General features: G+C 41.3%; 1 protein-coding gene across 1 annotated transcript in view; it reads right to left on the reverse strand.

Moving 5' to 3' along the window:
* Window positions 1–26762, reverse strand: part of RP1 (RP1 axonemal microtubule associated) — a 291326-nt gene that overhangs the window by 13527 nt on the left and 251037 nt on the right. Inside the window, exons 48-51 of the mRNA XM_077809001.1 lie at window positions 4199–4397; window positions 2627–2686; window positions 2135–2313; window positions 994–1216 (exon numbers count right to left, since the gene is read on the reverse strand). Coding sequence (XP_077665127.1) covers window positions 994–1216; window positions 2135–2313; window positions 2627–2686; window positions 4199–4397 — 661 coding nt within the window. The remainder of the gene's footprint in view (window positions 1–993; window positions 1217–2134; window positions 2314–2626; window positions 2687–4198; window positions 4398–26762) is intronic.

The raw sequence follows: 26762 nt of genomic DNA on the forward strand, positions 1-26762 counted from the left end.
GAATTCTGATTCCCAATTCTGGCATTTAAGCGTTTAGTGCTAGACAAAGCATTCAAGAAAAAGAACATGATCATACTGAGATTACTCACTTAAAGTTAGGCGTGTCTCTGAGCACCTTGCTGAATCATGGGCATAAGGGCGAATAAGGTCAATAGAAGGACTAGCACTGAATTCAAAAGGCTTTGGACCAGGTTCTTAGTGAGCGGACTCAGTGTCCACACTCAAATGAATGGATGCTCTTCTGAGTAAGAACTAAATACAAACTGATTAAATATTAAATAAAAAAAATTATTTGGCCTGTTTTGCCAAGGGTATATTCTGATAAATACTAAATCTGAGGAAGAGCTCTGTGTAGTTCAAAAGGTTACCAATAAAAGTTAGTTCTATAAAAGATACTACATCACTTACCTTGTGTCTCTCATATCCTGGGACCTACAACAACACTGCAAACATTTGATTTTGTGTCATTTGGGATTGTACAGATACTTACTATCTCACTTGTAAAAATATGAAAGAGTGAAAAGACTGTTTCAGATTAAAAGATCCCTTCTGCTTTGCTAAAACAAAGATGGTGTCTATAAGACAAATTTTGAGCTAATTTTTAACAAGCATAATTATCTGGACTGTACAAACATAAGAAAAATAAAATCACTTGTTTGAAGGTGAGCTATAATAAGTAGTTAGCACCACCAGCAGCAGAACAAACAGAGGAGAAACAAAGAAAGGAACATTTCCTAATGCTGTTCTATATGACTCACAACATTCATAGACAATAAATAAAAATATATTTCCACTGCATACTTTATAGTACAGAAATTAAGAGAAGTGAATAATATTTTCCCTAACAGATATATTTTGAATTCTGATCTAGATTTTATTAAATGTTAAATGAAGACAATAAAATATCCTGCTTTGATAAAGATTTCGGTTGTATTATTAGAACTTGTTAACCTTCTGGACCATTCTACCTCTTTAATATAGATTTATACCTACCAGAAAGTGCTGCTTTTAATGGCCACTCTACAGGGAGCTCAATCCATCTGTCTCCATTAAGAGAAGAAGAAAGTGTTTTATTTATAGAGAGACTAAAGGTATCCAGGGTTGCTGTGTTCTGCATTTTAAAGTGATGAAGAGACAACTGGGATGTGTTATTTCCCAAACTCTGAAGCCCAAATCTCACTTTATAAAGCATCCCTAGGTCAGATGGGAAATGTACCTAGGGAGTAACAAAACAAAATGTTAACATCCAGAATGATAAAAAAAAAGAGAGTGGATTTTCAAAAGCTCTCAGCATTGGCTTAATTCTGCTCCCATTGAAGTCAACGGCAAAACTCCCAGTAAGTTCAAAGGCAGCGGAGATCAGACAACAGCGAGTGCTTTCCGAAATCCCATATTTATCCTTTAGTATTAGGGTGACCATACATCCCGTTTTGGCCAGGACAGTCCCTTTTTTAAGCCCTGTCCTGACTTTTTTGGCAAATGGGACAAATGCCCACTTTTGTCAAAAAAGTGGGGTGTGGTGTGGAGGAACATGCTGGGGGGTGGTGTGGGGATGGGGGAGCGGAGATGCCAGCCCCATGCAGGGGGGAGGTTGGGCTGGAGGTGGGAGGAGGAAGGGTTCCACTGCATGTGGGATCGGCAGGGTTAGAGTGATCAGTGGCAGTTGGGGGCACCTTTGGCGAGTAGCTGGGGCCAGCTCCATGAGGGAGCCATCAGGCAAGCAGCTGGGGCCAGCCCCATGCGGGGGTACTTGGGGCTGGCCCCACACGGTGTCTCATTTTTCCTTTGGGAAATATGGTCACCCTATTTTGTGGTGTTCCTTATATGCTAATAAGAAATCAGTCCAGACTCAAATTCAAATTACATACTGTACTGTCTATTAAATGTAAATGTTTAATGTTAATACAAATTGCTTGGATATGCATAATTAATTCTGAGTAATTGTTGACAAAGAATATGCTTTATAACCATGAGCTATGAGAGTACAAAAGAAACACAAATTAATTATGGTATTCAAGTTAAAGGTCAAATTCTGCTCTTCTTGAATACCCAAAGGGATGTCAAATTGTTCTCTATTTTAAAGCAATTTCAGAAGAGATGCTAAAAAGGTAAGGAAATGTATATATATTATTACATCAGATGTTACTTGATCCTCAGCTTGATGGCCCACTTTATTTGCCATGGAAATTGGGTTTGACTTGCCATTGCTTCCATAAAAAACCATGATCAATTTAGAAATATTCTTCACTGACTTTTCAAATTCTTCTGTTGTTTCTTCACAGAGTTTTGTGAAATAAATTCTCCATGTGCCTTCTGAACAAATGAAATAAGGAACATGATGAAGGAAAGACAGATTATAAATGTTTTTCCTTTCATATGTTCACCAACAGAGCCAAAATAAAATTTACAAACAGGTACATTTATTTTCATTTTAATTGGGTATCAAAATTATTTAGCCGTACTTTGACCAACTAATAATGCACGTATATTTTTATTTCTTAATATTACACAGAGGATAACATTGCCAGCACTGGTAAACATAATTACAAGTTTGTGATGAAAAAGCTCCCATATAATCATTTTTAAATTGGTGAATACAATATTGGGTCTGGGGCATCAGATCTACCTGATTTCATTTGCTGTTTCTTTAACGGCAAGACAGCTGTGCTCCTCCTCTCCTGAATTTCTAGTTGAAAGAAGATTGAAAACCAAATTAATGCTTTTGTAAAACAGTGTCTAAATTATACTGAATGTCTGTATTCATCTATGATGAAGCAGTTGACTGAGCACTGTTTTAGTTAGATTAAAGATTTGACTAGGAAGAGTGCAATGAGATTTTCTACTTCATCTTCTTTTATATACTGTTCTGTATAATGAACTGGGCCAAAACCAAACACAATATTATGAATGGTTGTGATCCAGACAATTTTTTTTTAATTTTTAAATAATTCATACTTTGTTTATACAAATTCTGCTACCAGTGATTTGGGTGTGTCTGCACAGATCAGATATTTTTAAAGTTGATCTAACAGACTAATTCTGCTCCCACTGAAATCAACTCTCACTAACATCAGTGGGAATGGATCAGATCATAAGTCATTAATTAGAGATAAAGGCCTGAACCAAAGCTCACTGAAGTCAATGGAAAGCCTCCTACTGATGTCAATAGGCTTTGGATCAGACATAAAATATTTTCTTCTGTGAAACCAAGGAAAGACATTTGTGTTCCTATAGAAGTTCAACAATATCCATTCTTTAACTCCATTTATAACATTATGCAATCTTGAAGATACTAAATTATTCCTTATTATATTTTGCCAAGAATGTTTCAATTTTTTTTTCAGAGCAAAAGTTCAAGCAGCTCACGTATTATTGGCTGTTATAAAGGTAACATTTTGTTTCCTTTTATTTCTAGAATCAGAAGGCTGGAGGATTAGGGATGATCCAACAAAGGAAATATATTGTCATGGTACTCTGTTACAACAAATTAATAATAGCCTTTGGGCTAAATTCTGCTATGGCCAATGCAGCTGTGGTGCCTGTTGTGGCTTCTGCTAGAGTACTGCTGTCAGCGGGGACAAGATATTTCATTGTAGACTAAGGGACCATTTATGGAGTGTACTTTACTGCTTTTCTGAACAGGAGCATAATATGACTGAACCTGTCTCTGGCTAGAGACATGCTCTCTACACCCACCTCCAACATATCATATTCTATATCGTGAAAATGTGCTAGACAGCCATCTTGAATACTACAGAGACATTCTCCTCTACTACTTGAATGCAGTGGGGACAACTATATAACCCTATCCTTCTTGCTTGGCAAAACAGCAGAGGGCAGGATTTAAACATCATGCGAATGTAGGCAGTGACCTTTAAAAACATTATCCTGTCATAAGGGACAAAATATAACTGGTACTTGGGGAGACAGCAAGTTACAGAGAGTGGACCGGATTTTGTTCTCATTTGCCTCAATATAAATCTGGACTAACAGAGGAGAAATTAGCATCCTGTAAAACACTGGATTATCAAACAGTATTAAAATTGAACAGTTTCAGAGATTGTCGTTCCTGCTTAATTACAATGAGATACTAAAGTATCTGATACTATGACTTGTTATGGGAAGAGAAAGTGTAACTGCATTTGGCAGTTTTGAATTAGTTTCTTAGTAAATAATATATTTATAAAATAATATTTACCTGTAGCTTTTAGAGCTACTGAGGCAGATTTTTTCCCATCTTTTAGCCATGTTTGAGCCATAAACAGTGTCTTTGTCCCAGCAAATGTTGGCTCGTGCACAATAATCTTCTCCAGCTGCCAGTCACAGCCTTTTCCTTTATCTACAACCAATTCCTGCAGAGACCCAACATCTACTGCTTCCACCCGGAAAACATCCACCTGAAACAAGCAAAGTCAACAAATAAGCGAGTATGGAACCAGAGGCACCAATGTGAAATACACTGAAACAGAACAGCGAGTCAGGCGAAAGTGAGAGGAGACTGAGGCACAGCATCTTCAGGCTAATTCAGTAAAATACAAACCGAATCTGAGATGACAGGGCTTAAAAAAGCCAAACTTGTGCAAGGAGCAAGAGCACCACGTGTGTTTTGTCTAATCTACTGTGTGCCCACAAGGGCCGGGGGGAAGCGGGGGGAGAGATACCAGCGAAAGGATGACACTCAGGCCTGAGAATAGTAAACGGTGCTTTATTGAAGGAAGAACTTACGGTCCAATCTGCGCGGGGAGCCCCTAGGATGCGTGGAGGGGCTGCAGGGGACTCTGGCTGTTCGGGACAGCTGACCAGGCAGGACTCTGCTGGGGGGGGAGTCCTCTGCGGTGTTATATTCTTCGTGCTTATCTCGGGGTTACATGGGGTCAACAGCTGGTTACATTCTTACATATATAATTTATGCTTGTGATATAACCTGACTTGTTTACAGGCAAAAAATATGCTGAGCTATGCTACAGTATCTTTTGGCAGGGTCTGCCGGATAAAGTTCATTGAAACTGCCTGCATCCTCTGCTTACATCCAGTCACGTACTCAGTCCACCACTTAGCTCCTCGCCAATCTTCTGCAACCCCCTTGCCCCTACATACTGCTAAAACACCTCCGCTTTCCCAGGCACATCATTCGGATGCCTAATATCGCTCACGGCTAAGATTTTCTCCTCAAACCTCTAACAATATTTTCTAGAGGTGCAATTTAAAAAAATGTCTAGCTGTGGACAACACACACCCCAAGATTCACAGTGTGGAGAAGAAAAGGTAGGGCTGGGGGATAGGAGTAGTGGAAATAAACGCCTTTGGGGTGGGGTTATCTTACCCAGGGAGGAAAGTATATTCAGCTTGTAGTAACTGGTGTTCTTTGAGATGTATTGCCCCTATCTGTGGTGCACTATTAGGTTGTGCATACGCTCTATGCGATCAGGACTGAGGAATTTTTCTTAGTAGCGTGCATTTGGTCCACATATGCATCCCTCTCTCCTCGTGCTCACACTCACGGAGTAAAGGGGGCTGCCAGACCTCCATCATTTCAGTTCCTTTTTCTCGACTAGGCCACACTAAGGGAACCGAGGCAGTGGGAAATGAGGATGGGTAGTGCACTAGACATAGGGATAATACATCTTAAACAACTTTACTTACTACAAAAAGTGAAACCTTTCCCTCTTCTTCAAGTGCTCGTCCCCATGTGTAGTGCACTTCAAATGATTCACAAGCAGCGTCCGTCCTGAGGAGCGGGGTGCCTGGAATTCTATATCACTGCAGATTGCAGAACTGCCCTGCCCAGGGAAGCATAGAAGCCATCTGCATGTACCAGTGCATAGCATCTGGTGAAGATGTGCATGAAGCCTCAGGTTGCTGCTCTGCAGAAGTTAACGATAAGTACATTCTTAAAGGAGGCTGATGAACTGGGTGGTTTCCCTAGTCACAGTCCAGCCCCACTCTCATGAACTTCTCCATGAGGAATCTTCTGAGCCAAAACTCTCTCAACTGCTTGGTCCTCCTCAGGAATGATCTGCTGATATTGCACCCGGAAGGGGCATAGTCTTACCCAGGCAGTACAAATAGGCCTCATGATCATTCACTACCATGAAGGGCTTCCTACAGTCCACGCAGCTCTTGAAGCCAGGGATCACTGGCATGCTCTTCTTGCTGCCAGTGGAGAACACAGGGCAGGAGAAATGGGGACTGCTCTCCTACCCCAAAGGGGGGGGATGAGGAACCAAATCCTAACAATCTGTCCCAATAAGTTAGACCAAAGTAACTACAACTAACTAAATTTTTAACTATTTACAGAGAAAGGGCAAAGAAGTTACTACAGATACTGAGTGTCTGTTCCAGACCATGAGAGGTAAGAAGGAACTGAAATGGTGGTGGTCCAGCAGCCCTTTTATAAACCCTTGGTGTGGAGCACAAGGAGAGCAGTGGCCCATGGGTGGACCAAATGGTCACTGCTAAGAAAAATTCTCTGGTCCTGGGCATATGGATCGCATGCACAACCTCAAGTGCACTACACAGAGAGACAAGCACTTGAAGAAGAATAAATGTACCAAACAGCCACACTTCGAGACTTTCTCTATAGAAACTGTGCAAGAGGAGTGGGAGTTGGTGAGCTCATCATCACTGGATGATGGTTTCTTGGCCAACACATATTCAGAAGGCTGTTGATTCTGAGGGAGTTATTCATAAACTCAGAGCCAAATGAACCTTGGTGTCCCCTATTATGCATTATCAATTAAGAGAGGCATATAACAAATTTCATTTGGCAAATGACTCACTTCCCTCATTACTTTCAAACCTTTGTTTATGGGACAAGACCAAATTTATAAAATATATGTTGAAAAATACAGCCCTGATCTTGGAAACACTTATGCACATGCTTAACAGTGAGCATATGTGTAGTCCCATTGAAATTACACGCGGAAGTGTTTGCAGGATTAGAGGCTGCAATTTAAAGGAAAAAGTCTTCAATATGCTGAAGAACTCAGCAACTCTTCCATTATTGTCTCAGGGAAATATAAACTAATGATTTATGACATTCATTTCCAAATCACCATTTTTTCTGAAAAGCTTTATATCTTTAGGCTGCCTTAGTCAACCTGTCTGAATACACTGAAGTTCATTTTGGGTTAGTCATCATATTCCATAATTTCTCTATCCCCTTGTGGTCAGACGTGGCCACTCTGTAATGCGCCCCACCGGCTGAGTGTGGTGCTTCCGGAGCTCCTTGCCTCAGTTTCCTTCCCCAAAGTGGGTCTCCTCAGCTCTCCACACATTGAATTGTGTGTGGTGTTTGCTTGAGATGTGGCATAGACCTCCAGCCAAGTCATAGACAAACTTAATTCCTTCCAGGGTAGTAAAAAGTCCCCCCCAAAGTCCCAAGAAACAAAAAGGGTTCTTCTGCCCTTTGGGGACTTCTCTTCAGCCTATCACCTAGGTCTTGTTCCCAGCCCCTTTCTGTACTTCCTGTGCGAGTCTTTCTGGCTCTGGGATAGAGCGGCAGCCCTGAGGCTAGTTCCACTGGAGTACTATTTTCAGCCCCTTCTGAGCTCTGTTCCTTACCTCCTTCCCTGCCCCAGTATAAAACAGGGGGCTCACAAAGCTGGCTTTCCTGGAGTACCCAGCCCTCTGCAGGCACTGGCTCAGGGCTTTCCACAAGAGCCTACTCACTGCCCACTCCCAGACTGTCCTCACACCACTTTTTTATAAGGCCCAAGTGTCCATTAAGCTCCCTCCCAGATCCCGTAGCCCTGTCCCTCCAGCTGGTAAGCAGCTAATTAATTATGGCAGAGGTGTGGATGGACCCATCTCTCCTTAAATGGGCCAGTCACCCTGTGACATCCCTTTAATCCTGATGCACTTGTCTTAAAATATTCAGAATCTCAGGAATCCAGGGATGGTTAGATCAGCAAGAAATTCAAACACTTAATAAACTGTGGGTTGAGCAATTAATACCTAGAGCTGTGAGAGCTGGAGTAAACTCACATCATGGACAAGAGCACATTTTACCTTTAGGTATACTTTTGAAAGCTTGAGTGACAAAATAAGCTTAAGTATAGTAAAAAAAAAATGAATTAAAAGTGAGAACAAAATGGCCAGCAACTATCGTTGTTAGGGGTGAATGAACACCTTGCTGGAGACAAGGTGGGTGACTAGGTAATATTTTTTACTGGACCAACTTCTGTTAGTGACAGAGTCAAACTTCTGAGTTCCTCAGAGCTCTTCTTCGGGTCTTGGCAATTAGCTCAAAAGCTTGACTCTTGCATCCACAGAAGCTAGTCTAACAAAAGTTATTACCTCACCCACTTTGTCCCCCTTATATCCCGAGTCCAACTCAGCTACAACAACACTGCAAACAACAATATGCTGGAGACAATTTTATCCGGAAGATTTAATCCAGTTTTTTGTTCATGACCATGATTGACATTAAAGGACATTTTAAAGAAATAAGTCACTATCCACAATTGTTCAGCAAATGTTTTATGTGGATTCATTTAATCTATGGATTGCTCATGACTTGTTCACTGAGACTGTCCCTTTGGATACTCAATTGTGAGACTTGTCTTCTATGCCATGTGGTGTTGTTTCTGTTCCTTAACTTATGAACAGGAAATAGGATGGGCTGACTTACTGGAGATTTGATTCTTCCATGAAGAAAGTGAGGGACAAAGAGCACGCAGGAGATAGGGAATTTTAGGAATTTTTAAACTTTTTCTTTTAGTTTTTTTCCAGAAAAAAAGTACACTGTAGTTAAGTACATAATTGAAACTCAGACCCGAATGGAGAAAAGTTGTGTTAACCACTGAAAACTAGACATTGTCTATTGAGCAGAACGTGCATTCATTTTTATCAGCACATTCACACCATGCAATTGTGCGTACATGAATAATTCCACTTAACATCAAAAATGAAATTTGGAGAAATGAAGTCTTAACTGAAGGTTGAGTAGCCCTGAATTAAGGTACAAGAGCTAACTCTATACATCCTCTAAGACCCAGAATAGCTCCTCCAGCAAAACCAGGAAAGACCAGAATTGAAAGTCCTGATATTGTTCAGATAAAAAAAAAAGTAAGCAGCGAAGAGAAGAATGCCTTCAAAAACAAGCAAGCAAGCAACCATTTCAGGCCTTCTTTTATCCATTGTAAACAAGCAAAAGAGAATGCAAGCCCAATTTTTGTGAAATCCTTTGCAGATCACCTTTAAGTGCTGCTGTGTTGGTCTAGAATTCAAATTTTAAACTTTGTAACCTGAGTTAACTTCACCCAGCGCTCCTCAGTGTCAGCCCTGGAAGCTTGATTACTGTTTGTAGTAGTAGCAATAGCTGTTGCAACAGCAGCAACAGCTTTTGACAAAATAGTCTCTGTGTAATGTTTACCTTTATAAATGCCAATCATTTCATATTCTCAGTAGTTCAGACTTGATGGTTGGTTAGTGACAACATTCCCAACAGAACTGAAAGTGGCAAGTCAAGGCACACCATATGCTTAATTTCAAAAATGTGCATGCACAGTGATTTCCCATCTTCTTAATGTTACTCATTTAAATAGGCTTTCACTAAAGAAGAAGCTGGGAGCATCTAAAGGAGGAATGTTTTCTGCTGAGATTTGCAAATCCATTGATTTGAGGCCTGATTATTCTGATTTCACTTGTTCAATCTGGAGGAGCTTCACTGAAGTCAGAGTTTTACTAGTTTGAGACACGTCGAAATCAGGCCCTTGCATTCTGAATCTCAGTGACTGTGAAATACTCGTACACGCAGGAAACTCACAAGAAGGATTTGTTCTTGCTAATCCCTCATTTTTCAGGTTCTCACTGATTTGCTAGATATTAAATTTGCTAATTTGCTAGATATTAAATTGCTAGATATTAAATTAATAGTATCCAATTTGCAAATGAATTCCAATTCAGCAGTTTCTCGCTGGAGTCTGGATTTGAAGTTTTTTTGTTTTAAGATAGCGACCTTCATGTCTGTAATCGCGTGACCAGAGAGATTGAAGTGTTCTCCGACTGGTTTATGAATGTTATAATTCTTGACATCTGATTTGTGTCCATTTATTCTTTTACGTAGAGACTGTCCAGTTTGACCAATGTACATGGCAGAGGGGCATTGCTGGCACATGATGGCAAATCAGATGTCAAGAATTATAACATTCATAAACCAGTCGGAGAACACTTCAATCTCTCTGGTCACGCAATCACAGACATGAAGGTCGCTATCTTAAAACAAAAAAACTTCAAATCCAGACTCCAGCGAGAAACTGCTGAATTGGAATTCATTTGCAAATTGGATACTATTAATTTAGGCTTAAATAGAGACTGGGAGTGGCTAAGTCATTATGCAAGGTAGCCTATTTCCTCTTGTTTTTTCCTACCCCCCCCTCCAGATGTTCTGGTTTAACTTGGATTTAAACTTGGAGAGTGGTCAGTTTGGATGAGCTATTACCAGCAGGAGAGTGAGTTTGTGTGTGTATGGGGGTGGGTTTTTGGAGGGGGGTGAGGGAGTGAGAGAACCTGGATTTGTGCAGGAAATGGCCTAACTTGATTATCATGCACATTGTGTAAAGAGTTGTCACTTTGGATGGGCTATCACCAGCAGGAGAGTGAATTTGTGTGGGGGGGTGGAGGGTGAGAAAACCTGGATTTGTGCTGGAAATGGCCTAACCTGATGATTACTTTAGATAAGCTATTACCAGCAGGACAGTGGGGTGGGAGGAGGTATTGTTTCATATTCTCTGTGTATATATAAAGTCTGCTGCAGTTTCCACGGTATGCATCTGATGAAGTGAGCTGTAGCTCACGAAAGCTCATGCTCAAATAAATTGGTTAGTCTCTAAGGTGCCACATAAATTGGTTAGTCTCTAAGGTCCTTTTCTTTTTGTGGTATCTAAGGATACGTCTGCACAGCACCTGAAAGCATACTTCCCAGCACGGGTAGATAAATGCAGGCTAGCACTACTTGAGATAGTGCACTAAAAACAGCAGTGTAGCTAGGGCAGACTGACAGCAGCTCCAGCTAGCCACCTGTGTACATAATTACAGGATCTGAGCACCTTTGTACTCAGGTGGCTAACCCAAGGTGCTGCCCACACTACCGTGGGCTACTCTGCTGTTTTTAGCCCACTAGCTCAAGCACGGCTAGCACATCTGTCTACATGTGCTGGGAAGCATGCTCCCTGCTGCTGTGTAGACATATCCTGAGATAGATCATGGTATGACACTGCTGACAAATGACGACTTTTTAATGGTGACCATCATTGTGCTTCCGATATGATGTCCACTTTTTAGTCCATTTCCACCAGGTGTGCTTTTTTTTCCTAAAGTAATATTTAAAAGTTGACAATTCTTAATCCACAAACAAGCAATGAAACTGAACACCAACAATCACCTCTTGCTAACAATTTTTGTGTGTGCTGCAGTTTCCATGGTACCAACCTGAGTGGTTGGTGTCTAAATATAGGGCAGGAGAAAGGATATAATCTCCTTCCAGCAACCAATAGAATAATATGAGATAAAAATGTTCATGGAGATTTTCCTTTTTCAAAAATTTAAAGTAGTTTAATCCCTATATCCATTGCACATGAAAGTGGTGGATCTTTAAATATTTGTCTTAATCTCAATATATGATGTGTAACCTTTGGATTATTTTGGGGTGCAGGATTGGTTTGAAAAGAAATCATATGCTGAAAGACAAAAATATAGATAATTCTCAGCCATCTGACTGAACATATATCCAACCTGCAGAACAGTGCATAAAAAGGACCCCAGGAGCACATCAGCTCAAAATGGCAGACTTTAGAAGGAAATAGTAGTGGGGCTGCAGGTCAAAATCAAGCTGTTAGGACAGAGCTGGGCACTGAAGTTTACACAATGTCTGCACATGGTTCAAGACAGTACTAATAGCCTGTAAAATCTGTGAGAATTAAAGTTACTCACAAATGATGGATAAATAGTATTAGGCATCCAACAGACTACTGTATAAAGATGCATGTAGACCAGAGAAAAGATCAGGCCAACTCCCTGTTTGGCACGCACTTACTGCCAGGATGGCCCCTCATGTCAGGACATGGTGCGGCAGGGGTTCTCTGCCGGCCTTGTCTTTCTGTTGCTTCTGGAGCCTAGTCCTCCAACTAAGTCACCTCTCAGTCTCATCCCCTTTTGAGTTTAACAGAAAAGTCCAAAATAAGAAGAACCCAAAGTCTTGTGGCTTCTAAGCCAGGCCCTCAGCCTCTGTCCAGAATTCACATGTTTTTTTGTCCTCTTTCATTCCTGAGACCTGTACTTCCACTCTTGGTCTGAGGGAGATGTAGGGGGACACAGGCCTGCTCTCTCCTCTGCATTCCAGCACCTGGGACCTTGTTTTAGGTGGCTATGGATTGTTCCTTCAATTCCTTTTCCACTTCCTTGGACTGCTCCTACTTTTTCCATGCTTGTTAGTGTCTTCACCAGTTCTGTGGACTCTGCTATCCCCATCTTGGATCTATGGTCCCTCACAGCTTCTTCTTAGCTAGCTATGGAGGTGCTTTTTCAAAGCTGCTCTCAAGCCCTGCTCTGAAGCAGCTGGGTTGTATTTTGAACAGGCCTTCTGCCTCTTGCCTTAGGGCAGTCAATATCTCCCTCCTTCAGACAGGAATTTCCCCAGCTCTTCTTCATGGAGCTGGGGTCGTGGTTCAAATCAGCTGCAAGGCTTTAGCCAGCTTCTCCTGCAGCTGGGCACACATTCTCAATTGGCCATCCAGTTTAGAGGGTTCAGCAGGACAGCCTTTTCCTGCTGGTGTCTGCCTTGCTAGGAGGGAGGAGGCAAAATAGTTGCTGGTCCTCTTCAAAAAGCTCATCCCATTTACCTGGGAAAGAGGGGAGCTTTGACCTGCCCACTCTGCAAGGTTTCTGGTTCCAGGCCCTTAATGAGTACATCTACCCAGCCCGCAGTAGCGAGCCTCCCAGCACAGATTGAGAGACTTGGCTTTGCGAGGTTTGCACTAGAGTTCTAAAAATAGCTCTTTAGACAATGCTTTGAAGTTGTGGCTCAGGCTCTGAAGCCAAGGGCCGCGGGAGGGCATCAGAACCCACGCTCCAGCCTGACTGCAATTTCAAAGTGCTGTCTACATAGCTAGTTTTGGAGTGCTAGTGTGAACCCTGCTAGCCTGAGTCCATTGACCTGGGTGGGAGGCTCACTGCTGCGATCTGTGTGAATGTACCCAAAAAAGGGATTCTTCCTGAACTCTACTTATTCCCAGGACCATCTTCCTCTCTCCCAATAGCTCTCCAGTATTTTTAGATCAGACATCCCAAAATCTAAAAGGGACCATACCATGTGATGGGGATGGGCTGACCCCTGGACACCACTACCCTTAAGGTGGCAGATCACCCCATCACATTCCCCCACCTGGATCCTTCTGGAGAGGACATCAGACACCTCAAGATATTGAAGTCACAGGGAGTTGAGGACACTCAGCTCCTCACAGAATCAGATGTTTATTTACTTGAAGGGATGATTAAAGATCATCAGAAACTTGGCTCTACAACTGAAAGAGTTTTCCCCCTGGGGCATGTGGTCAACTGTGGGGAGCTATGGGAAGTGAGGAGTTCATGTAAACGAATTTCTTTACCACCTGATCAGTTCTTCATTTGATTCATAAGGGTAAAAACTTGGCCTCTTGAAAGACACAAAGGCGATTTTTGAAATTTTAAAAATTAATCCAGCCTTTAATTATCATGTAACCAACAGAGGGTGTCCAGCTCCGGTGAAGAAGAGATCTGGCTGAATGAGAGGTCCATGTCTTCCATCCATTGGCAATCCATTTGAATACTTTTTATTTTCTGTACATGTTTGCATCACCTAGCTGTTTATAACCTAGTTGTTTATAACCATCCTGACACTGTGTTGGACTAATACCATATTTTGATCTGATTTCTAATAGAAATACTATTCCAGTTCACCAGCAGATACTGTATCGTCAGGAGGGGAAATATTGTGAGGAAAAGCATATTTAAAAATGTCAGACTAACTGTTAAGTTCAGCATACAAATTTCATGACTGTTGTACTCCAAAATACCACTCCCCACTATGCCCAGATTCTGTAACTGAAGGGATGCTCTCAGCACAATATGTGACTGTGTTGGTCTAGAAAGAGGCCCTCCACATTTGACAGTCTTATTTATAAGTGGAAGAAAACATGGAAATTTCCAAGAACATGAAATGAACAAAAATGTTGCTGCTAAGGCAGGAAACTTACCTACAGAATCCATGTGTCCTTTCTTGTTTACAAGATTCATATACCACCTTTATTGCAATAATTTTGTTTTCACTGGACATGAAGCAAAATCAAGAGAGTTTGATTTTTTATAGTTATTAATCATTCATTCACTGACATAACAATTTCATGCCAGGCTCTAGAATAAACATATGTTAATATTTACCAAGTTTCACTAGAAATGTATGAACACTATGTTACATTTATACATTCCTCCTACACTATGCCAAATCAAATAATGAAACAAAAGGAACATGCTTGCTTTGCTTCCTGTGGTAGAAAACAGGCATATCTTTTGTCACCCTACAGCACAGGCAAACACCATGAAAGCTTCCCCCATGCAGTGAAACTCTGCCAATTCAGCCTCCATTCTGACATGCAACATTTCTGCTTTTTCAGTTCTGGGCCTCTCTTTAGCCTACCAAACGTGTCCACTCAAGTAGTGGCTATATGATGTACAGTAGAGGACACATCAAATTCATTTTCACCTAAGAGCTAAACAGGATTTAAACTCTCAAACGTGCTGGCCCAGGAAATCAGCTATCAGTGAACCACATTCTCAGTTTCAAAAGCTAGAGGACAGGACTGCATCTGTCACAACCCAGGACATTGGTCTATAACTGGCTGCTTCCAACACTGACAAAGATTCTCTAGACCTCTCAGGTGGTCTTGTGAACAACTGTCTCAAACAGGGCCCAGTACAGCAATGTACTGAGCACTGAACTCCCACTGAAGTCAATGGGATTTGAGGGTTCTCAGGAACTTACTGGAGAACTTCCCCACCATACAGGATCATGCCAATAGATTGGTACTGATTTCCACTACTTATCTAGGTCTGCTTTTTCTCAAACTGGTCTCCACGGTGGAAGCTCTTATCCTTTGGGAGGCTGAAGCCAGCAGAAGGACATGAAATAAAAAAGCCCTATATTTTCTTTATTGCATAATATTTTTTAACCTCAGGGAGAAAAAAAGAATTGTGTGCTCTACACTGAAAGTTCCGGAAGGTAGATCCATGTCCATAATATTATAGTTGGGGTTCATAACCCCTCCTAAGTTTGCCAACACTTCCCATTATAAGAACCTGTTTTCAGTTGTTACTTACTTTGCCAAATCTGATTTGAAGCTTTCCATGTTGGGTGTCTGCTTCAGGGTGATATATTTTGGAAAAACTTAGCCAAAATGATTCAATGTCTCCAAGAATAAGGGTAGGAGAAAATAAGTTGTTTTTCCCATGTTAAAACATTAGGATGATCATTTCTTTGAACAGCTAACGCACTCCCAAGGTTAGGAGCAGGAACTTAAAATTTGGTCCTTATGTCAAGGATGTGCTTTTTGCTGTCCCTGTGAAAATCTGCTCAAATTTGGCCAAGTGATAAGCCTTTGAAAAGAATAACTGGAGGTTCTTTGAGTTCATATCTGTATTACACATTAGGTGGGCACATGCACTCCATGTGCCCAGAGTCAGAGAATTCTTGCAAGCAGCATCCGTTGATCCACACATGCGCCCTTCCTTACCTCATGCTTCTAGCTGAAGGCATAAAGGGTGGAGTGGACTGTCCGCCTTTCCAGTTCCTTCTCTACCTCAAAATCACTAAAAATCTTCATGATCCTAAATGAACCTCAGCTATACCTGGCAGAGGATAAAAGAATCTGATGATGAACACATCTGATGTATATAAGCAAGCTCTACAACCAGTCCATATCTTGTACAGAAGTACTAGACATGGTGTCAGGAGTAAACTAAGAACAGAAACGGAAGGAAAACAGAAACAAAGATTGCAGGATCTCATCAACATGCCACTCTTCAATACCCCAGAGAACTTTAGCTTTGACAAACCTTCACAATGGACAGACTGGAAGTAGCATTTTGCAACATTTCAAACTGCAAACAAACTCCATGAAGAAACTGGAGATATACAGGTATCTTCTTTAATTTACACTATGGGGAAGGAGGCAGAGCGTGTTTTCACTGGACAATTCAAGAATCAGGGGGAAATGTTGAATGTTTTATAAGAGAGCTCTGCATTCTGAAGCTGAAAACTGTGATTTTGGCAATGCAAAACATGGAAGTATCAGAGGCAGGGTATTTATTGGGTAAACAGATAAAAACCTTTCACAGCAGCTACAACTGAAGAGAGATTTAACCCTAGCCACAGCTATTCAAATAGCAAAACTGTGTGAACTGGTGAAACAGCAAAACCTAAAGAAACTTGACAAACTTGAAACACCTGAAACTAGCTTAGAAACTGTACACAGACACTTGACTTTTAAAAGATATTATTGTAAAACCCATGAGGCAAGGAGAGAGAACTCCCAGTTCAAAAGGGACAAATTCCAGCCTACAGGCACAAAGTGTGGAACATATCCCAAAGAGATGATGCATGTCCAGCCAGAGGCACATCATGTAATATATGTATGAAATATGGACATTTTGCAGCTGTTTGCTGAACCAAAGCAGTCAGGGAGTTGACTCATATTATACACAATCAAGAGCCACTGTTTCTGGGATAAAAAGAAAAGGAGTACTTGTGGCACCTTAGAGACTATCACTTGTGATGATGCAGAACCTGCTTGGAGCGTGAAACTGAATATTCATGGTAAGACTATTGAATTTAAAATTGACTCGGGGGGGACATCAGAGTAATCTAAAAAGGGACTTGCAATCACCTTCAACCCCACCTCCTGCCCCAGAGCTGAAGTCACCTGACACAGCCAGTTCACCACAGGAACAACCTACTAAGACAAAAGCTATGCATTCAGAGTGTATGTGATCAAATGACCACAGAACAACAGCCTTCTCAGCCGCAGTGTGACAATCATGATGGGCCTAGTGAGATAGGCAGAAGAACTGGATGGGACATTTGGTGATACTGGGCTTTTGAAAGGAGCTCCCGTACAAATAACCTTAAGAAACAATGCTAAATCATATAGTGTATACACACCTCTCAAGATTCCTATCCCATTAGTTCACAAAGTGGTAGCTCAGTTAAAGAGAATGGAGCAGATTGGCACAATAGAAAAAATCTCTGAGCCGACAGCATGGTGTGGTACTGGTTATAAAGAAAAATGGAAAAATATGAATCTGTGTGGATCTTAAAAGACAATGAAACTACTGTGAGAGAAAAATATATCCTCTCAACATTGGATTAATTCCTCCCCAAAGTGAAGGAGGCTACAGTATTCTGCAAGCTGGATGCCTTGAGCAGATTCTGGCAAATTCCTTTTGCCAAAGGAAGTGCTAAACTGACTACATTTATCACACCCTTTGGGAGATTTTGCTTTCAAAGATTACCTTTTGGGATTACCAATGCATCTGAAACTTTCCAAAGAATGATGGCAGAACTGTTAATGAACACAAATGGAGTTGTAGTTTTTACTGACAATATTCTGATATCTGGATCTTTGATGGAAGAACACAACAAATTTTTCAGCAAAGTCCTAAGCCTAATTAGTCAGTCTGGACTGAAGATAAACAAGGAAAAATGAGTTTTTTGCATCAGACAATAAACAAACATGGAATCCGTTCTAGCCCTGAGAAAGTACAAGCAATTTGAGAATTGAATGCACCAAACGAATGCACCAGAACTGTGATACATACGGCAGATGGTAAATTACTTTGATAGATACCTACAAGGCCTTTCTACAGTGACAAAACCATTGACTGAACTGTTAAAGTCCAAAACATCTTGGCTATAGAGGCCAAATCAAGAAATTGCCTTCAAAAGGGCAAAGGAAATGATCTCAACAGCTCCAGTTGTTGGATCATATTAAAGAAGTTCTGTATTAAAATCACAAATGAGTTTGATTCCCCATAGTTTATATTCCAGAGTATTACTAATTAAGAGGTCTCTTGGTTTTTGGTACTGTTTCTCTCCCTCTATGTTTGAAACTTGCAAGCTGCTAATTGTGTTAGTACATTCTAAGACAGAGTCTGTTCTCAAAGCAATTCTTTGTAATAACAACTACTCACAGAGAGAGAGACTCAAAACAATACTCTGTAACAACAGAAACAGCACCCAGAGACTCCCTGCCTTTTTGTTGTATTCATCTTGATTTGTTAACAATTATGATTAAAATAGAGATAGAGGATGTATGTGGATGGATGCTTGGTGTGGATAATAACTGAATGATCAGGGAGGTGCCAGCCTAGGAGTCCAATGTCCATCGGCTGAAGAAGGCGTCAAGTGGAAATAACCAGAGGACCCCCGCAGGGCAGACTGGAACCCACCCAACAACCTCAAGGATGGGAGAACCAAAGAACAAGATAACATCTAGCAGCACGGAGCCGTCAGGAATGTGCTATCTGCTGATTGATTCAGCAACAGCATGATGAAGCAATTCCCATAGACTGGCATAGGAAGAAATTCCTATAAAAATGGACTCTAGAAAGTGAGAACTTTGGGGTCTGATTCTGCAAACCAACTTCCAGGAGCATCAGCTGAGCATCTGACAAGGCCCTGCTCCCTCCTCATGTCCAGGCCACCTGGCCAGTGGCTTGGCATGAGCAACTCTAAGGCTGGTAACTATGATAACAACCTTGCAGAACCTCTGTGTGTGTGCGTATGAATGAATGTGTGAATAAATATGAGATTGAATGGAATGTTATAGCTATAACTAACTGCTTACTATGATTCTTTCTGTATTCACAATAAATGTGGTATTTTGCCTTTTTCCCTTTAATAAGATCCTGCTGGTTTTTGTTTTTATTGGTATAACATTTTGGTTGAGAATTGCAAAAGGGGGAATATTGGTAAAAAACCTCAGTTATTGTAAATATTGGTGTGCACACCGCCAGCTCTACTGAGCTAGGCATTTCTATTAGGTTAACCAGACCTGCTGGCCTCGGGGAAGGTAGCAGGGAAAACAGATTAAACCAGACCAGCTGGCCTCCTGGAAGGCAGTAGGGGACCTGCTGGCCTTCGAGAAGGTAGCAGGGAAGAACAGTTTAACCGGACCTGCTGGCCTCCGGGAAGGTAGCAGGGGAAAAATGCATAGATTAAGGTATGATTTCAAAATCTAGGCTGTGTCACTTGCTAAGTAATACCAGGAGTGACAAAGAGATTGAAATATCCATGTTAAGATGTTTAAAAGAAAACAGGGTAAGCCAGTACCAGAGAATCATAGAATCATAGAATCATAGAATATCAGGGTTGGAAGGGACCCCTGAAGGTCATCTAGTCCAACCCCCTGCTCGAAGCAGGACCAATTCCCAGTTAAATCATCCCAGCCAGGGCTTTGTCAAGCCTGACCTTAAAAACCTCTAAGGAAGGAGATTCTACCACCTCCCTAGGTAACGCATTCCAGTGTTTCACCACCCTCTTAGTGAAAAAGTTTTTCCTAATATCCAATCTAAACCTCCCCCACTGCAACTTGAGACCATTACTCCTCGTTCTGTCATCTGCTACCATTGAGAACAGTCTAGAGCCATCCTCTTTGGAACCCCCTTTCGGGTAGTTGAAAGCAGCTATCAAATCCCCCCTCATTCTTCTCTTCTGCAGGCTAAACAATCCCAGCTCCCTCAGCCTCTCCTCATAAGTCATGTGTTCTAGACCCCTAATCATTTTTGTTGCCCTTTGCTGGACTCTCTCCAATTTATCCACATCCTTCTTGTAGTGTGGGGCCCAAAACTGGACACAGTACTCCAGATGAGGCCTCACCAATGTCGAATAGAGGGGAACGATCACGACCCTCGATCTGCTCGCTATGCCCCTACTTATACATCCCAAAATGCCATTAGCCTTCTTGGCAACAAGGGCACACTGCTGACTCATATCCAGCTTCTCGTCCACTGTCACCCCTAGGTCCTTTTCCGCAGAACTGCTGCCTAGCCATTCGGTCCCTAGTCTGTAGCGGTGCATTGGATTCTTCCATCCTAAGTGCAGGACCCTGCACTTATCCTTATTGAACCTCATCAGATTTCTTTTGGCCCAATCCTCCAATTTGTCTAGGTCCTTCTGTATCCTATCCCTCCCCTCCAGCGTATCTACCACTCCTCCCAGTTTAGTATCATCCGCAAATTTGCTGAGAGTGCAATCCACACCATCCTCCAGATCATTTATGAAGATATTGAACAAAACCGGCCCCAGGACCGACCCTTGGGGCACTCCACTTGATACCGGCTGCCAACTAGACATGGAGCCATTGATCACTACCCGTTGAGCCCGACAATCTAGCCAGCTTTCTACCCACCTTATAGTGCATTCATCCAGCCCATACTTCCTTAACTTGCTGACAAGAATACTGTGGGAGACCATGTCAAAAGCTTTGCTAAAGTCAAGAAACAATACATCCACTGCTTTCCCTTCATCCACAGAACCAGTAATCTCATCATAAAAGGCGATTAGATTAGTCAGGCATGACCTTCCCTTGGTGAATCCATGCTGGCTGTACCTGATCACTTTCCTCTCATGCAAGTGCATCAGGATTGATTCTTTGAGGACCTGCTCCATGATTTTTCCAGGGACCAAGGTGAGGCTGACTGGCCTGTAGTTCCCAGGATCCTCCTTCTTCCCTTTTTTAAAGATTGGCACTACATTAGTCTTTTTCCAGTCATCCAGGACTTCCCCAGTTCGCCACGAGTTTTCAAAGATAATGGCCAATGGCTCTGCAATCACAGCCGCCAAGTCCTTCAGCACTCTCGGATGCAACTCGTCCGGCCCCATGGACTTGTGCACGTCCAGCTTTTCTAAATAGTCCCTAACCACCTCTATCTCCACAGAGGGCTGGCCATCTCTTCCCCATTTTGTGATGCCCAGCGCAGCAGTCTGGGAGCTGACCTTGTTAGTGAAGACAGAGGCAAAAAAAGCATTGAGTACATTAGCTTTTTCCACATCCTCTGTCACTAGGTTGCCTCCCTCATTCAGTAAGGGGCCCACACTTTCCTTGGCTTTCTTCTTGTTGCCAACATACCTGAAGAAACCCTTCTTGTTACTCTTGACATCTCTCGCTAGCTGCAGCTCCAGGTGCGATTTGGCTCTCCTGATATCATTCCTACATGCCCGAGCAATATTTTTATACTCTTCCCTGGTCATATGTCCAACCTTACACTTCTTGTAAGCTTCTTTTTTATGTTTAAGATCCGGTAGGATTTCACCATTAAACCAAGCTGGTCGCCTGCCATATTTACTATTCTTTCGACTCATTGGGATGGTTTGTCCCTGTAACCTCAACAGGGATTCCTTGAAATACAGCCAGCTCTCCTGGACTCCTTTCCCCTTCAAGTTAGTCCCCCAGGGGATCCTGGCCATCCGTTCCTTGAGGGAGTCGAAGTCTGCTTTCCTGAAGTCCAGGGTCCGTATCCTGCTGCTTACCTTTCTTCCCTGCGTCAGGATCCTGAACTCAACCAACTCATGGTCACTGCCTCCCAGATTCCCATCCACTTTTGCTTCCCCCACTAATTCTACCCGGTTTGTGAGCAGCAGGTCAAGAAAAGCGCTCCCCCTAGTTGGCTCCTCTAGCACTTGCTCCAGTGGGAGGAATGGAGTCAGAAGGAACTCCAACCTCACCTTTTGTTAAAGAAATTACACCTTTTAAACAAATCCTTCAAAAATTTGGGCACAGTCCTTGGACTAAACAAGCCATAGCTGATGTCTGCACTATTTCGGACCTAGAGGATAGATTGGCTCAGTGTATCCTCATATACAAACCTTCTAGTGCTGCCAAAAGAGAGCAGCAATTTGGTTGTTGTGGGAGGCATGTAAGGATTCTTACCTCCGCTTGTCTTCATGTAAAGAGGAAAAGGCACAAACAGAAAAGGGAGCAGACAATTGGAAGGTGCTGGCTACAAATACCCAAAGTCCGCTGAAAATAGTGAAAGAGGCACTCCAGGAATACAAAAAGAATGAAAAAGTTAACTCTGCAGAGGCTGGAGGGACGCAGGTAAAGGGGGAGAAGGTCCTATGTACGGCACCCCCAGGCATAATTACAAAGAGAAAAGAGAGTAAAAAAAAAAAGTTAACTCTGCAGAGGCTGGAGGGAATTAAACAACTAAACTTTGTGAAAATGTTAAAAAGGAAAAGTGTTAGAGAAAGAGCATTCTTGGTTTCTTTGCAACCATTCTGAAGGAAAAATGGGAGGAATATCTGTAAATTAGCCAGGCAAAAATAAACTATCTGATTAAAATCATTTGACTGACAATTTAGTCAAATTTGCTAAAAGAACATAAGAGGGTTCTATTGGAACTTAACTGCCTCAAATGTATAAAGGGAATGTAAGATGTAAAAAACAGAGCAGTGTGGAAGGGATGTTAAGGAAAAGAAAATGTGTCTGTATCTATCTGTGTGTGTGTAAATATGTAAAGTTCTAAGGACAAATTGGTTTTGTTTTTGTTTTAAATAATGCCACTAAAAATCCATTTGACTCTTTAATTCAAAGTTGCAAAACTGACAGACCTTTTTGCTAGGCACAGGTAATTAGTGTTGTTTGACTTTGGGATTTGGCATTTAACCCTTAAAAGGTAACTCAATGCTTTACAAAATTTAAAATGTTTTTAAGTTGTGGCTGCAGCAAGGCAGTCAAAATCAGGAGAATAGAAAAAAAAATTCTGGATTCTTTTTGTTTGATTTTTGTTTGTTTGTTTTTTGTAACAAAATAGCAGATGAGAGTTGTAGTAAAAAAAAAATTAAAAAAGACAGTACCCCTCTGAAGCAACAGCAGGGGTGAAGTGCACAAAACAAAAAGAAGCAATGTTAGAAACACTGAGTCTTAAAATGGCTCTGAGTAATCAGACTTTGATAAAGGTACATGAAAACTCTAAGCAAAAAAACAAATAGTTACACCTTATGTAAAAATTGATATGGATAATGTTATAAAAGTTAAACTATGGAAGGAATGTGCATTTGCCCCAGAACATGTGCAGGGTATATTGTAGAAGGGGCAAAAGAAATGCAAACAAATCATGCTACTTAATTAAAATGCTATTAGGACTCCAAAGGGAGCCATAATAGGTTGGGTTTTCTTTTTCAGATTGCTGTGTGTGTATTGGAAGCAGAAGTTAAAAGTAATCAAAACTTTGGTGAAAGTTGATTGTGTCCTTTTTAAGATAGAATCTCTGAGCTGCTGATGGCTTTAAATCCAAAAGCAGGAAGTGTCTGTGAAAATGCAAATTATCTAAATGATAAAGGAAGGAAAGAACTAGCAGCACAAAGGAGCTGCAGATAAAGGACATACCTGGTCAGCAAACAAATTGTCGAAATAAAAGGCATGGGATAACAAGATAATTTTAATAAATTTAATGATAATAAGTACCCCTGTAACAACGTATAGTGTGTATGATTTTTGGAAAAACCCTTTTAGGTCATATGGTAATGATGCTTCTCAGCTATTACCTGTAAATAAACTTAAAGCTTAACACAGCAGGAAAAACATTATAAACTTGGTCTGCTGTATAAGAAAGAAATCTGAGGTACCCCACCTCAGGGATTTAATGATTAAACAGTGGGATAATTTCCCCATAACCCTTAAAAGATAAAAGCCATTGAAACCTGGCCTGCCTATAGAACAAAAACAGGAAAATGTGGGGGCAATTCCTGTTTTGCCTGCAATCAGCAAGGGTATTTGTAAAAGAAATATTTTAAGCAATAATCTGCCACCCCAAAAGGGGTAGAAACATGTTCTTTTTGTCTTTCAGAAAATCAGGAAAAGCTGATGCCAGCTGAAGAGCAACCCAATACATGAATCTACTGTCACAATAGAAATTGTGTTTTGAGTTCTATGTTTTGTCTTGTTGCTAGCACAGTTGTGTGTTTAAAAAAAAAATACTAAAGACCTGTAGGTCATTAAAAATAAATTAAGCTCTCTGTCCCAGCTACAGGACAGCCTGATACAAAAACAAGTACATGCCAATGTAGACTTGGTCCAAATTGGTCTGGGTAACCTAAAAGCCCGATGGAATCTTTGGAAATGGCTTAATACTACCACATGACTTATGCATAAAAAAAAAATAGAAATAGGAAACTACACAGCCATAGCTATGGGATGCACTGAAATGCAGATACTTGCCCTAGCTACTTTGGAACACGAAATGTTCTGGGTCATATTGGGAAATATTAAAGGTTTGATGCATTTGTTAAAACAAAGAAAGAGATCATTGTTTGACACTTATCAATATGAATGGATGCAATACATTTCCAGTATTGTAAAACCAGACTTGTTAATGGGAGAAATTGTTGTCAAAATTGCACACCAACAGTCCTTGGAGGCAAAGGTATTGAAGGTTAGCCCACTCCCCATATTACACATGGGATCCTTCTGGCTACCCTGGACTCGAGCCAGTGGGCTGGGGAGGGAGGGAAGCTATTGGACACTAGAGGTTGTACCGAATGGACTCCTCAAAAGTGGGTGTGCCTCACCTTGCCTGTTGCTCCAGAACCTTATAGTAAAGACACATCAGTAGGATCATGTATGTGGCATGAATTGGAATCACAAAATCAAATTGCCTCACAGTACCTTCTCTTGAATAGGCTACATAGAAAGTGACACTGACAATTATAAATCTTAGTGTCAAAAGGGGGATTATGTTGGATCATATTAAAGAAGTTCTGTATTAAAATCACAAATGAGTTTGATTCCCCATAGTTTAAATTCCAGGGTATTACTAATTAAGAGGTCTCTTGGTTTTTGGTACTGTTTCTCTCCCTCTATGTGTTAAACTTGCAAGCTGCTAATTGCATTAGTACATTCTAAGAAAGAGTCTGTTCTCAAAGCAATTCTTTGTAATAACAACTACTCACACAGAGAGAGACTCAAAACAATACTCTGTAACAACAGAAACAGCACCCAGAGACTCCCTGCCTTTTTGTTGTATTCATCTTGATTTGTTAACTATTGTGATTAAAATAGAGATAGAGGATGTATGTGGATGGATGCTTGGTGTGGATAATAACTGAATGATCAGGGAGGTGCCAGCCTAAGAATCCAGTGTCCATCGGCTGAAGAAGGCGTCAAGTGGAAATAACCAGAGGACCCCCGGAGGGCAGACTGGAATCCACCCAACAGCCTCAAGGATGGGAGAACCAAAGAACAAGATAGCATCTAGCAGCACGGAGCCATCAGGAATGTGCTATCTGCTGATTGATTCAGCAACAGCATGATGAAACAATTCCCATAGACTGGCATAGGAAGAAATTCCTATAAAAATGGACTCTAGAAAGTGAGAACTTTGGGGTCTGATTCTGCAAACCAACTTCCAGGAGCATCAGATGAGCATCTGACAAGGCCCTGCTCTCTCCTCATGTCCAGGCCACCTGGCCAGTGGCTTGGCATGAGCAACTCTAAGGCTGGTAACTATGATAACAATCTTGAAGAACCTCTGTGTGTGTGTGTGTGTGTGTGTGTGTATGAATGAATGTGTGAATAAATATGAGATTGAATGGAATGTTATAGCTATAACTAACTGCTTACTATGATTCTTTCTGTATTCACAATAAATGTGGTATTTTGCCTTTTTCCCTTTAATAAGATCCTGCTGGTTTTTGTTTTTATTGGTATAACACAGTTCTCAAGTACTGTGATGTGAACAACCCATAATGGTCTATGAGGATGTAAGCAGCTCTGGCCAAGTGTTGTATTGTTACAACAAAATGGTTCTGAGTGGAAGCCTGTTGCATTTTGCTCTTGCACACTCACAGATGCAGAAAAATGATATGCTTAGATTGAGAAGGAGTACCTGGCAAGTGTATGGGCATTTGATGAACTTCTACAGATATCTGTGTGGACTGGATTCATTTACACTGGTAACAGACCATAAACCACTTGTAACCCTCATCAACAGACAAGACCTGGATCAAGCACCACTGAGATGCCAATGTCTATTTCTAGGGCTAATGCAATTTAACACACTTGCTAAATATGGTCCTGGAAAAATCTGGTTGAAGCAGACACTTTGTCATGGAGCCCAGCATCACACTCAATTACCCGTGAGCTCAAAGATGACATAAAGACATGCGTCACAGACCTGTATCAGAAAAAGATTATATCAGCTACAAGAAGCAGCCCTGACAGAAATGCAACTTCAAGGTGGTCTAATTTATATTAGGGCCAGATGACCCAACTATCTAAAGGACACTAAGGAAAGGACAAGAGACAACTTTGAGGTGCGTGGACAATTATGCAAGTCAAATGGACTAATGATTAAAGGCAATTCCATCATAATTCCAAACAAAATGAGAGGAGAAATCCTAAACCTCAAGGATATCAAGGATTAACTAAATCCTGTGAATGGGCAAACCAGTCAGTGTGGTGACTGGGCATAAGCAAGGACATAAAGAATAAAGTATCTGAATGTGAATGTTGCAGAACTAACAGAGCAACACAAAGAACCTTTAATAACAACATCCCTACCAGACAGACCTTGGAAGAGACAAGTTGCAGATTTATGTGAATTCGGAAGATATCATTACCTCGTCGTTGTGGACTATTTTTCCAGGAACATAGAAATAATGTATTTGAAAGACATAAAATATTGCAGTGTTATGAAGAAACTGAAGTGCACTTTTTCTCACTTTGGATTTC

The sequence above is a fragment of the Eretmochelys imbricata genome, chromosome 2 (assembly GCF_965152235.1).
Source record: "Eretmochelys imbricata isolate rEreImb1 chromosome 2, rEreImb1.hap1, whole genome shotgun sequence".
Classification (NCBI taxonomy): Eukaryota; Metazoa; Chordata; order Testudines; family Cheloniidae; genus Eretmochelys; species Eretmochelys imbricata.